Source organism: Chiloscyllium punctatum, chromosome 37 (assembly GCF_047496795.1).
Source record: "Chiloscyllium punctatum isolate Juve2018m chromosome 37, sChiPun1.3, whole genome shotgun sequence".
In the NCBI taxonomy this organism is placed as follows: domain Eukaryota; kingdom Metazoa; phylum Chordata; class Chondrichthyes; order Orectolobiformes; family Hemiscylliidae; genus Chiloscyllium; species Chiloscyllium punctatum.
This window is the reverse complement of record NC_092775.1, coordinates 36,971,652-36,986,435: the sequence shown is the minus strand read 5'-3', so window position 1 is coordinate 36,986,435 and position 14,784 is coordinate 36,971,652. Positions and strand designations below refer to the sequence as shown.

The 14,784-nt window shown below is 39.4% G+C and overlaps 1 protein-coding gene across 5 annotated transcripts in view; it reads right to left on the bottom strand.

The window, feature by feature from the left end:
• The window catches only part of rtel1 (regulator of telomere elongation helicase 1), a 149,462-nt gene extending 138,798 nt beyond the window's left edge, over positions 1-10,664 (bottom strand). For 2 of the 5 annotated variants that reach the window (XM_072556585.1, XM_072556587.1), the window contains exons 1-4: positions 10,138-10,664; positions 5,704-5,813; positions 4,218-4,413; positions 213-306 (exon numbers count right to left, since the gene is read on the bottom strand). In XM_072556585.1, the coding sequence (XP_072412686.1) occupies positions 213-306; positions 4,218-4,413; positions 5,704-5,805 (392 nt within the window). In that variant the 5' untranslated portion in view covers positions 5,806-5,813; positions 10,138-10,664. The remainder of the gene's footprint in view (positions 1-212; positions 307-4,217; positions 4,414-5,703; positions 5,814-10,137) is intronic. The other 3 variants (XM_072556584.1, XM_072556583.1, XM_072556586.1) reach the window with 3 other exon arrangements.
• Positions 10,665-14,784: the final 4,120 nt, after the last annotated feature.

Genomic DNA, 14,784 nt, shown 5'->3' with positions numbered 1-14,784 from the left:
TGAGTCATGTTTGCTATTACAAAATAAAAGGAACTATGTGCACAATTGCCAATGAACAAACATCCATTAAAATTGTTTACATAACATTTTCTCACTCCAGTATGTGACTAAAATCTAGTAACAGTTCACTCACTTCAGTTTAATGGGCATGGTCAGTAAAGTTCAGAAAAAGACAGAAGATTAACTGAACTGCTCCAAAATAAGTATCGTACCTGTATGCTGTGTTCCTTAGCTCATTAATAACTTGTGAGAGTTGTGAATGTGTCCTTGATGCATAAATGATCTTTGGGATATCACTGTAACTTGCTGAGTGGAGACATTCAAACAATATTAACACATCAGTAAAAAATAAAAAATGAGTCACTGACTCATGTAACAACACAAATTAGCAATGAGGTCGAATCACTAATGAAACCAGAACTAGTAAAACTTTGAAACACATTGGCGCAGACAGACCAATCAGTCAGAAATTTGCTTGCTACCTTAATAATAACAACATTATATGAGCACCATCTTTGGATAATGTAAAACAATTTCCAGAGTTGCAATGAAGAGACAAAAGGAAATGTTAACTGTAAGTCTAATCCAACAAAATTCTACATTCTGTTAATAATTGTATGTGGAAGGGCACACTAACCTGACTTAAAAGCTTAGCTTTGCACAACATGAGTGGCACTTCAATATTGGGTACACACAAGTGTGTAGAAAATTACAACAAAAATGGTTATCATTCCAGCTTGAGACTTTTGTCAAAACTGAAGGACACTTGATGCACTGGCTTCAAAGAAGGGAGGAGTAAACAATGGTCTATGTCTCAAATAGGAACTTGATGTGCAAGGTGAATAAAATAGTAACCTAAGTAGAATGAGGCATCAAGAACCACGTGCTACTCCAATTCTAGCATATTGTTTATCCCCAACTATTATTGCTCCACCACTGGTAACAGTTCCTTTAGCTGCCAATGATCTGGAATATACAATTTATTCTCTCTTTAGCCAATCTTTTGGTCAACCACATTAATATCTCCTAATATAGCTTCTATTAAATGTTATTTGATTGGTGTTCCATAAATCATTTTTGAATGCTTCATTACTTTCAGAGCAATATATAAATGTAAGTGGTTCTTACATTCTCTTCAAGGCCAAACTATTCATGGCTCACATTTTGACAGCTGGCAAGACACTTTCACGCAAAGGCTTCCAAAACTGGGCAAAGATACTTTGGAAGTGACACAAGATCCAAACTTTGTACAAGAAGTTAAAAGATCTTTGCACATATAATCTAAAAGATTTTAAAAGTATGAAATAAACTTAGTAAATATTGAATAAACTAACACTAAACTCACTTCCATTAAGAAACAATTTCCAGATCAACTAACATAAAAGCGATATACTGTACTACTGATGCTGGAGATCTGAAAGAAGAACAAAGTGCTGAAGAATCTAAGCAGGTCTGACAGCAAAACAAAATTATGTGGAGAGAAAAACAGAATTAACATTTTGAGTTCAATGATTCTTCTTTGAAACTGGAGAGAGAGAGGTGGAAAAGTCACAGCTTTTATGGGGGGCGCGGGGGGGGGGGGGCGGTAGGGGAACTATTGGAACTGAAGCCTATATCAGGGAAAGGTTAAGGGAGGTTGGAGGTCCAAGCAGTCAGAGAATACAAGGTTAAGAGAGTGGCAGTGCTTGTAGAGAAGACACCATGGAAAGAAAGAAAATAAACATGAGCTCTGACTGAAAGCAAAACCATGAAAACCAAGATATATACTGGGTGAGGGGTTGGGAAGTATCAAAACGGAACATAGAGTCCAACGACTGTAAAGTGCCCAAATAGAAAATGAAGTGCTGACTGTGTATCTGTGTCTGGAGCTGCTAAGTTTATGCAGCACTTTTGTTTTCATTCCAGATCATAAGTTATTTCTCTTTATTTGAAGTCATCCTGTAAATGTGTCAATATAGCTCTCTTTAAGGGTCCTATTTAACAAAACCTTGTGTCTAAGTCAAAGGTTTAGTAAAACCTTTGGTTCGTTACTTTGTTAATTTATCATAAAAATGAACATTTCAACATAATCACAATTGTTCATTAAATTATTCACTCTCTTTTCACCACATTTTCAAAACAAAAGCAAAGCTGAACACAAGTATTTCACTTTTGGAATGCACGAAAACCCAAATATCATTTAAAGTTCTACTGTATGGGTAGTTCTCCCGTAGTTGCATTCCAGTGAAACCTCACTTAATAGAGAACTGCTTAATAGAAATAATGGGGCCGAGGGGAAAAGTGGGGTTAGGGGCAGGCCAACAAAATATAAAGAAAAATCACTCACGATCACAGCAAAAAATCACCCAAAAGTTTAACACAAGTACAGCACAGCCTGAATGAAGGCTGAAATCATATTTCTAAATGAAACAGAAAATAAATTTAACAGAGTACATTTTAAAAATGTAAGAAAGTTGCTCTCTGTACAGTACCTCTCACAGAAAGTGGCTCTGTCAGCAGCTGACATTGGCACATGGGCAGAACGGCGCAGAGACTTCAGCACAGGCACCAGCATGTGCACAGAACAGCACAGAGACTTTGGCACATACATCGGCGCATACGCACAACGAAGCACATGAACCAATCCCCGCTGGAATCGCGCTATTCAAAGGTCTCCAAAAGACCCTTCCCTAATTCTTCAGCGACATTACAGCCAAATCACACTACTGAAATGTGTGCTTATCTCAGAACTACCTGTACATAACAGTGACACAGTACTTTTCATGTTTTACTGAACAGTACATGCAGATACCTTCAGTCTGCTGACCAAAATAATCGTAATTGCTTGTGTTTGGAGCTATCCCTTGCTTAAACTGTGAGAATGTTCCAGATCAATGTGAAGAAAGCTATTTAAGGCCATTGGAGGCCTGAAAGTAACTCAAATTTTGGATATCTGAACATATACTGCAGGGATTTCACATGCTTGAAAAAAGTAAATGAAAGGCTTTTAAATCCAATTTTATTTTACATTGGCTTTTGTTTCCTTACATAATATTCAGGCACAGTTAAATTTCTGAGTTAATTTATGGTAAAAAGTGATTTATTTTAATATTATAAAAACACATTTGCATCCTCATCTTTTGTCTCTAAGCAAGTTAACACATATTAAAGAGTTCTAGAAGCAGCAGTGAGTCTCTGATAGCTCAGCACAATAAGGTTTCTTTTGTGTTTACACAGCACTTAACCATTAAAGAGCAAACCCTATCTGGCATCAACATATCGTTTCGTCTAGTAGTCATAGAAGAAAGGAATCCTGGTTAACTTTTACTTTAAGCTCAGGAATAGGGTATTGACAACACATTATTAAATCATAGTATCCCTACAGCATGGAAAGAAGTCCTTTAGATCATCGAGTCTGCCCCAACACTCTGCAGACCATCCAACTCCACCCCTGTATCTCGACATTTACCCATCCAACCTGCACATCCCTCAACACTGCAGAGAAATTTAGCACAGCCAATCCATCTAACCTGCACATCTTTGAAGTGTGGGAGGAAGCTGGAGCACCCAATGGAAAGCCATGCAAACAATGGGAGGATATGCAAACTCCACACTGACAGGCACCCAAGATTGGAATCAAACTCAAATCCCTGGCGTTGAGGCAGCAGTGCTAACGACGGAGTCTCCATGCCGCTCATTAATGCTCATGATTCATACAAAAACATATCTAATTTTAATACATCCTTTGGTGAAGTTTTAAAAACTCCTTAAATTAAGATATTGCATCAGGAGTGTAATTGGTTAGCAATACAGACTTTTTCCAACTAGATAATACAGTGTTGGGTGTTTATTCAATGAGCTCATCAAGGTAGGTTGTAAAAATATTATGATGAATTTTCTAGATTTGTTCTCAAACTAGAACAGATGCATTGGTGGCAGCATTGCAACTCGTAGCAGTGCACCAGGTCTAGGAAGAGCAACAAAACATTCAGAGTTCTAATCTGCAGCCATGTTTCATAAATCTCATTGGAATCGACATTTCCGCTCATCAGGTTTGTCAAAAGTGGATCATTTGTGTTGCATCCCATTTTATGATGGCCAAAGCAATCACTGATTTTTTTTTTAGAAGATAGAGGGGGATCAGGGCCTTCAGAACAGGACTCTAATATGAATCACTGGTGACAGGAAAACAGACAATTGATGGAACAAGGGAAAAAAATGACAAAAGTTTATTTTACCTGAATCAGCATCTACAGATGCACTGCCCCATGAAGACAGAGATCGACCATCAAAAAGTTCTTGCCCATTTAACTGACGGGATATTTTACTTGCTGAAATACTGTCTCTTACATGTTCCCTCCAGGCCAAAGAAGCACACAAAAGACAAAGTGTTTTTCCTGTACCAGTAGGGCTTTCTAGAATCCCATTTACTTTCTGCAATACAAGAAGAGAATGATTCTTAAAATAAGCATTCCTTTCAGAGAACACTAATTCACTGTCAAAAGTATCTCAAGCTAGTCTTCCTTGAGTACGTGCAGAAAGGAGAGAGGAAAAATTTGGAAAATAAAAACAAATTGGTGGATTGATAAAGCTTCATACAGTTTCTAAATATCACATGGAGAAAATTTATGCTCTTGGCCATTTAAAGCTAAACCTCAACACATGTATGAAGAACACAACTTATTTAGCAAAAAGTTCCATAACACATAACTAGCCAAAACTTATTATTTTATAACATTCAGACAACAATATCAACTGGTACAGTGCCAAGTAGAAATCACCAACTTGTCACAAGGGTAACTACTACAACACTGTTTTAGCCGCATGCACTAAATTTAGTAGATAACACCTTACACACAAGGTTGTTTAAGAAATGCCTACCATAATTCATTGCCAAAGACTGCTGTCTTTGTCCTGATTTTTGACCACTGAAGCTAGTAATACTCCCAGGGATTAAAGAGCGAATAGTACAGCGGTGCTCCGCCACCTATTAGCTGTTGGTCAAGAAGATGATGGCCACGTTATACTCATTAAGGGTAGTTTAGTTTTGTGGCCTTTCACCCACTAGGAATTGGATTTTATAAACAAAAACATAATGTTTCAGCCAACAGCACAGCACAGGATCAAGCTAATAATAATTTATACACTGTTTAGGATACAATTCGAGTTTCTCATTGTGGCTTATTTGACTGCATTATGAAGCCATACAACTCACCATGACTCTAGACTGATTCTCAAGTCCCAGAAATAAAAGAGTGGGGCAGTATAATTGGCATCAGTGCAATTGAGTTCAGATGATGAGAGAGAATGGGTGCAAGAGTGCGAAAGAGACCAAAAACAAGAATAGAAGCATCTATATCAGTGGAGGTGTGGTAACTTCAACCCTACTGTGGGTAAGTTACATTGCTACTGCACAATAATACGGAAAAACTAAACATAATCTTAGTGAAAAAGGATTAGAAATATCCAGCATTCAATTTCACAAAAGTATTAAAATTATTTTTCTTGCAGTAACACAAAGTAATACAGCAGTTTGCTCTGACTATAGATTGTAACAACAGTGCAGTGTTAGAAATGCTTCCTTTTATGTTTATACAGAGCTACAGCAGATTCCTCATTCTATTGAATGAATTATTAGTTTGGTTTGCTGCAACATTAATTAAATCTTTTCGATGTCAGGTGTAAAATAGTGATAATAAGGCTACATTACGATGGTCATATTACCTTTTGCAAACATTCTATCACCTTAGACATATAATCTTCTTGGCATTTATAAGGAATGTAAGGAAAATCTATCGTAATCCCATCAAGCTGTATTTTGGGCATCTTGGTATCTAAAGACAACAAAATAAAAACCAGAAGTAATTAAAATTAAGAAAAGAATACATGACTTGAGTGTGACAATATTTATAAATTTTCCAAAGTTTACTAATAGAAAAGCAAAAAAAAACACACTAAAAATGCTAGAAATCAGGAACATAAACAAAAAGTACTGGCAATATTCAGCAAATCAGACAGCATCTGTGAAGAGGGAAGAGAATTATTATTTCAGGTCAATGACCTTTCATTAGAATACAGTTTGTTCAACTCTGCTTTTCTGTCCATGAATGCTATTTGACCTGCTCTGTATTTCCAGCATTTCCTGTTTTTAATCTGCAACTTCTTGTTTGATCATTACATTCAAGATTTTTCTGCTTTGTAACCAAAATATCCAATACCATCCATTTGCCCTCCTGCCTCATGAATTAAAAGGAAAAAGCTTAAAAAGACTGAAGCCCAATTTTTTAAAAAATGAGCATGTGAGTAAAATGCAAAACTCAATGCTGCTCTTCCTCATTTCTAATGAAATCTAATACAACATGTCCACAGCATCTTCACTTACAATGTTTATGTATGATTAGATATCCCTTTCAATGAAAGCTTTTGAAGACAATCCAAAGCATGCAACAGTGAAAGATGTGTCCGTCACTAATTTCAAAATATACGACCATCTTGGGAAAAACATTAGCCAGAAACTGAATTGGAACAATCACATAAATACAGCAGCTACAAGAACGGGTCAGAAGCGAGGAACCCTTATGACTAACTTGCCTCCTGTCTTCCTAGCACCTGTCTGCTGTTGACAAGGCACAAGTGTGATAGTATTACTCTCCACTTGACTGATTCAGTCTGGCTGCAACAACATACAAGACACTTTGCACCTTTCCGGATAATGCACCCTGGCGGACTGGCACCCCATTCAACATTCACTCCCTCCACACTGACAGCAACCATCTAATAATTACATTGCAGCAACTCACCGAGGCTTCTTCAACAGCACATTCTAAACGCACAATCTTTACTACCTTTAAGATCAAGGACAGAAGATGATTGGGAACACCATAACCTGCAATGCTCCTCCAAGCCACACACCATTTTGACTAGGAAATATACCATCATTCATTCACTAACATTGGCTCAAATTCTGGAATTCCCTTCCTAACAGGCTTATCTATAATTAAAAGTCTTCAAAGGTTCAACAAGAGGTGGTGGCGTAGTGGTAACGTCATAAGACAAATAAGCTAGAACTCCAGGTTAATGCACTGAGGAAGCTCGAGTTCAAATCCCACCATGGGCTGTTTTTAATTATACATGGCCTATAGTCCACACAATGGTTATTGATCACTGTAAAGATCAATTTGGTTCATTAATGGCCTTTAGGTAAGAAAATCAGCATATATGTGACTCCAGAGCATTGTGATTGACTGTTAAAACTGTCCTCTGGGCAGTTAATGCTGGCCGAGTCAACAAATAAAAAAAAATGCAGTTCATTACTACCTTCTGAAGTAATAAAGTGGGCGGCACGGTGGCTAGCACTGCTGCCTCACAACGCCAGAGACCCAGGTTCAATTCCTGACTCAGGCAATTGTCTGTGTGGAGTTTGCACATTCTCCCAGTGTCTGTGAGAGTTTCCTCCCACAATCCAAAAATGTGCAGGTAAGGTGAATTGGCCATGCTAAATTGCCCGTAGTGTTAGGTGAAGGCGTAAATGTAGGGGAATGGGTCTGGGTGGGTTGCTCTTCGGAGGGTCAGTATGGACTTGTTGGGCCGAAGGGCCTGTTTCCACAATAAGTAATCTAATCTAATGACTCAGCCAGCAATGCCATAGTGCAAGATCAAATTTAAAAGTCACCAATGCACTTTATAACACTCTGCACCTCAAACTGATATTTAAACTCATGGTGAAACTTACACTCATTGATCAATACATATGTTGGAAACTGCTATAGTTCCACACACTGCAAGATGAACCTTGTTAATAACACCCTGGTCACCTGCTCATCATACAAATATGATGACAAGATTGGGCATATCACAACTATTCTGCATAATAATGGCTACCCTGATCAATTGGTCTGTATTGTCCAAAGTCAGTAAAGGGCATAATTCCACTACTTTTAACCCTGAACTTTGTCCAGTCTACTTGAAATTACCCTGGAACAGGAAGGTGCCTCAAAATCTAAGCAAAAGGGGCAGCTAGCTATATCACTCTGCTTCTCTGCAGTAAACATTTGGTGCCATTCTCAATGAACAAGATGCTGCTGTCAGTCAAAAAATGTTTTGCTTACCACACAAATGAATACTGTGATCAGTGCCAATGTGATGCCAAGTAGGTAGGCAGTATGTCCCACTGACTGGTGGACTATACCAAACAACACATCCCTTTGGTTGCGTGTCATAGGGAGCATATGTGGGGTGCTGAAAAAGCACAGCCAGTTGTGCAGCATCAGAGGAGCAGGAGAGTCAGCGTTTCAAGCATAAGCTCTGTGCTCGAAATGTCGACTCTCCTCCTCCTCCTCAAATGCTACCTGACCAGCTGTACTTTTCCAGCACCACACATTGACAGCATGCTGATCCTGCTTATCATTACTCATAAACCTCAGAACATAGCTGCCAACATTAGATGTAATCTTGCTGTTAGATAACATTGAGAGTCATAGAGATGTACAGCACGGAAACAGACCTTTCGATCCAACTCATCCATGCCATCTAGATATCCCAACACAATCTAGTCCTACCTGCCAGCATCCGGCCCATATCCCTCCAAACCCTTCCTATTCATATACTCATCCAAATGCCTTTTAAATGTTGCAATTGTACTAGCCTCCACCACTTCCTCTGGCAGCTCATTCCATACATGTACTACCCTCTGAGTGAAAAGGTTGCCCCTTAGGTCTCTTTTATATCTTTCCTCTCTAACCCTAAACCTATGCCCTCTAGTTCTGGACTCCCCCCACCCCAGGGAAAAGACTTTGTCTATTTACCCTTTCCTTGCCCCTCACGATTTTATAAACCTCTATAAGGTCACCTCTCAGCCTCTGACACTGCAGGGAAAACAGCCCTAGCCTATTCAACCTCTCCCTATAACTCAAATCCTCCCAACCCTGGCAACATTCTTGTAAATCTTTTCTGAATCATTTCAAGTTTCACAACACCTTTCCGATAGGAAGGAGACCAGAACTGCACAATTCCAACAGTGGCCTAACCAATGTCCTGTACAGCCACAACATGACCTCCCAACTCTTATACTCAATGCTCTGACCAATAAAGGAAAGCATACCAAACGCCTTCTTCACTATCCTATCTACCTGCGACTCCACTTCCAAGGTTATTATATAATTGTGACTGTGCTAACAGATGCACCAGAAAACAACTTAAGGTGATCTACTTGGTTTGCAGCTTGGTTCATCTGAACATTCGAGAAGCTACATATTAACACACAAGATCCTGATCATTGCAGGCAAAAGAAATTTGTCCATATAATCGCACCTTTTTATGGAGGACGGGGTCGTGAAAAAAATCCAGTTGTTGTGGTATTCCCCTGGTCCATTGAAGACTACCTGCCTGATCTGAGATTTTTTCTGCTAACTAAAGTTGACAATGCCTGCTGCATCTCCATACCAACCACAGTTACACCAATCAGCACCCTCTTCTGTTGCTGTATGAATTAATATTCTATTTCCAAGCTTGGTTTCTTGCCTGTCAGTCCGGATGAGTGCAAGACAAAAAGTTTTGACTTTGCTAAAAAGAGACAAATGTGTAAGTTCTACAAAATCTTTTCCACTGACTAGGTACACAGATGTTTGGAATTGTCAGTGCAATATTTGACTGCTGGACAATAGTGATGACATAAAAAGTCTCGGGCTAGAAATTAAAAATCAAGCTTATCAAATAACATTAAATTGATAATTACAAAATTTATCTTAAAATCTCAATTTTAAAATATTACTTTTTCAGGTCCTGGACATCATCATAATTTGGAGGCCACTACCAGCAGGGGAGAGGGCAAAACAGAAAGTGAGGACGGAATCAGAGCGTAATTTAACAACATATGACGGTAACTCAGTGAAATTCCAGACAACTAACTAATAATGGTCACACACTAACTTCCCGCATGACAAGTTAACTGCAACATTTGTAAATTTAATGTGCTCATAACAGTGGACAATCAGATCACCAGGAATGTGCAATCCCAAAATCGGCATAAACATGGCAATGAATGACCAGAGGTCATTTTCAGATTAAGCCTGACCCTTTAGTTTCTAGTCTGTACATTGAAACAACATGAACCCTTTCAGCAACACACTAATCGCGAGGTTTCCCAAAGGAAAGCATTACCTCAGTTATGTAAACGCGGGAGAACAAAAATTGGACTGCACTGGATAATTGGTTAAAGTAGTCTTCATTTAAAATAATTCACAGTTTGCATTAAAAAATATTAAATGAATTCACGATTTGCAACAGGCAATTTAAGTAACCCATAAGAGTGAACTTTGTGATCAGTTAATTTGAAATAAGCAAAAGGTAGACTGGAAGCTCAGTGAGGAGTTGCTGCTGGATCTCGGTGATGAGGGATGATTTCCTTGTTGTTAGTTTGAAGCCACCTTATTGCATTCACCCAGTTACAGGGACCTCCAGATGAGAGCAGCGCCTTGCTGCTGGAAAGACGAGTGACGGGCCCAAGCCAGAGATCGAGCTGTAGGATCCCCGGGACCGCTTCCCTCGCTGCAGCCGCCTGCCTGAGATCAGCCCGGGTTCGGCTGCTCCTCCTCTAGCGCTCCTGCTCCTGCCCCTATTACTCCTGTTCCTGCTGATTCACATGTGCAGCCTCAGTCACTAAACTGGGCGCGGGGGAGGGACCAGACTTCCTGGAACTTGTCCTTTCAGTTCGCTCAGTGTCAACCGAGTTTTCAAACTATCCTTCGGAAGTGGTTGAATGCTAATTAAAAATACCACCACGTCTGAATTATAATGAAATGCTAATAATATCAAAATGCTGCTGTATTTTTATAAGGCGCCTGACGAAGCGGGCATTTACTTGCAGCAACAACCTTTATTTATATAGCGCCTTTAATGTTATAGTACTCCCGAGGTTTGTCACACTTGCTTTGTTCCTTCACAGTATGAGGCCAAGTCAGCATTTATTGCCTTTGCCTAATTGCAAGAAGTCACACAACACCTGGTGAAGTCCTTCGCCTGACGAAGGAGCAGTGATTAGAAAGCTTGTGATTTTAAATTAATCTGTTGGATAAAAAGTGGTGGCATGTGACTTCTGACTTTGTCCACCCCAATCTGGGGGCAGCACGGAGCCTCAAGTGGTTAGCACTGCGGCCTCACAGCACTAGGGTCACAGGTTTGATTCCATCCTCAGGTGACTGGCTGTGTGGAGTTTGCACATTCTCCCTGTGTCTGCGTGGGTTTGCTCTGGTTTCCTCCCACAGTTCAAAGATGTGCAGATGAGGTGAATTGGCCATACAAAAATTGCCCACAGGTGCATTAGTCAGAGGGAAATGGGTCTGAGTGGGTTACTCTTCAGAAGGGCCTGTTTCCACACTGTAGGGAATCTAATCCAATACTGGCATTTCACATCATGGCTTCTGTAATTAAGAGGGCAGTTAAGAGTCAACCACACTGTTATGGGTTTGTAAGTGAGAACACCACCAACAAGTTTCCCTCCAAGCCATTCCCCATCCTGATTTTGAAATATAGCGCCGTTCCTTCATTGTCACTGGAACAAAATCTTGGAATTCCCTCCCTGCTTGCATTGTGGGTCAACAGATGGACTGCAGCGGTTCAAGAAGGCAGCTCACCACCACCTTCTCAAGGGCAACTATGGATGGACAACAAATAGTGGCCAGCCAGCAACACATTTAAAAATGTATATGTAGGCCAGAACAGGTAAAAATGGAAAATTTTGTTCCCTAAAGGTCATTGGTGAACTAGACGAGTTTTTACTGACAATCACCAGGAGTTACATGGCCGCCAGCAGATTAGTGATTTATTCCAGATTATTTTACTCCACTCCAAATATAAAAGGAACAGAAATAATGTAAAATGCAGACATTAATGTTCTACAGTGATGGAGTAAAATCACTTTCCTTTAAATAATTTGTTGTATTGTACAAAGGGCAGAAAATCAGAAAAGAAACCTTGTACTGTTAAGAAATCAGCAGCTGAATGAAAATACATTTCCACCCTCTTTTGGCAGTTTGTTCATGAAAAAGTGATTGCTATTGACACAATGGGAAAGGCATCATTAAACTCTATGAAATATCTATGGATGGCAAATTATTTGCCAGTAAGTGATTGGAATGGTGCCATCACATCTAAACTCAGGCAATGCTTGGGGGGGGTCATTTTGCAGCAAATGGTATACATCTGTGTCTTCTCCATTTATTGCTCAGCCTCAGCCTAATTCTGAAGGCCTATTCCCCAAATGATGCCAAGATACTTTGTATGCTTTGTGCTTACAAATTTGATCTTTATTTGTGTCTTCAGTGTCAGCTTCCCTCCTTCAATGCCACCTGCAAAACCATGAAGGGTATAGACAGGGATGATAGAGATAAGCTTTTTCCCAAGGTGAGGGATTCAATAACGAGAGGTCACGCATTCAAGGTGAGAGGAGAAAAGTTTAAGGGGGATCCAAGCGAAAAGTATGCAGAAGGTGATAGGCATCTGGAATGCGTTACCAGCAGAGGTAGTAGAGGCAGGCATGGTAGATTTATTTAAGGTGCATCTGGACAGATGCATGAGTAGGTGGGAAGCAGAGGGATACAGATCCTTCGGAATTGGGCGATAGGTTTAGACAGTGGATTTGGATCGACACAGGCTTGGAGGGCTGAAGGGCCTGTTCCTGGGCTGTAAATTTTCTTTGTTCTTTGCTTTGTTCTAATTCGTCTTTCACACCCATTGGCAGATGCAAGCTGAAGTAGTTCATGATATTGCAAACAATTTTCCCATCCTAATGTTATTAAATGGTTTGATTTTAGCTACTTTTGAAATAAAGATGTAAAGTCTGTAAACAATAAGCAATTTGCCGGCATCTCTGAATAATCAGTTCAAACACCATAGCCATTTTGTTGGTGAATCTCTGGTTCTGGCTGTGGGGCAGAGCCTACCATTTCACCATGAACAGCAAATTATATAAAAAGGGGTAACTAAATAGCCTATGATGTCTCAAATTGACACAAGTGGGCAAATATCTAGATTAAAGAGACAGAAAATCACCTAAAGATGCAACCCAACCATAACTATATCAGGTGTTGAAAAGAGACCAAGGCTTACAATGGTAAGTTAGAGTTGAACTGAAAGGAGAAGAGGCATTTATCAGGGCTCTCTTTCTGTTGATGTGCTTAATGGTTTTACCGTTATATTTCAGTGCCTCGAGCCACTTTCTACCAAATACCCCAACGATCTAGCAGGTGGAAATAAGATGGAGAAAGGAAGGCTGACAATGTTTTTATTTGTCATGTGTGAAATAAATGGCCAGCAATAGTTACAGAGAAGATAGGCAAAGGAAAATTTAGTTTGCTTGGCCTCACTGATACATTTTCCCATCATTCCCAGTATCCTATCTGATTTCATTTGGGGATTGTAACAGGAAAATTAGGCATACCATTTGCTGAGCCGGACTTCTCTTTTCAGTAGTCTACTGTACCACATTTAATTTTTAAGATTCTCATAAAAGATCTAAAAATCCATTAAATGCAGAAGAACTTAAGATGGAATCAGGACTATTAATGCTAGAAAATGTGAGGAATATGATTTACGATAACTAACGGTTGGATTAGCAATTAAAAAGAATTAATAAACATAATTTGTTTATTTTTTAGAATTATGTAATTCAACCCTGGTTAACACTACAATTGAAATGAATGAGTATCTGTACACATTTGGGTACACTGGCGCTGGAGAGCATGCCACCATAATAAAATGTTTCACCAGTATCTGCACTCCCATTAGCTGTAGTATAGATGATATGAAATAGGTTGTTAACTTCCAATATATGTATCATAGTCGTTGGTTTACAGAAAGATGAGGAAATGATATTCTGTATTAAGTATTTTCGAAATGACAGGAAATTAATAACAATAATGAATCTACACCCACAAGCACATGGAACTTGCATAAATTAGGAAAAACCTTTCTCATGCATTTGTCCTGATACCTCATAAAGTCATAGAGATGTAGAGCATGGAAACAGACCCTTCGGTCCAACCTGTCCATGCCGACCAGATATCCCAACCCAATCTAGTCCCACCTGCTAGCACCCGGCCCATATCCCTCCAAACCCTTCCTATTCATATATCCAGCCAAATGCCTCTTAAATGTTGTAATTGTACCAGCCTCCACCACTTCCTCTGGCAGCTCATTCCGTATACATACCACCCTCTGTGTGAAAATGTTGCCCCGTAGGTCTCTTCTTTATCTTTCCTCTCTCACCCTAAACCTATGCCCTCTCGTTCTGACTCCATGACCCCAGGGAAAAGACTTTGCCTATTTACCTAATTCAGACTGGAAGTTCAACCTGTGAAGCAACTTGCTCATTCTAGACACAGAAGCTGCCTGAACATCTGAGTGTCTCTAGCATTTTTTGATTCTGTTTCCTAACTCATTTAAGCATTTCTAAATGTATTTTTGCAGGTGAATGTGCTTAATGGTTAAACTAATAATAGTCTTTTCATCAGCTATATATCTTAATGCCCCTGCAAATGTTGTCAAGTTTCATGCATTGCATACATTTCATTAGTTTCTGTTGTGTATTGCTGAATATTGACAGATTATGTCATAGTTATTCATCATGCAACAGGACAGTTTGCAAAAATACCAATTTAAGGAAAAACCAACATTTATACAGCATGAGAGGAAAGTGCTGATTGGTTGGTAAGTGGACTCTGATTGGTAAGGGCATTGGAACGGAGAATGCACCACTTGACTGCCAGGCTTCTTTTCAATTTTATGCCACACAGGCAGACTCTAATTGGC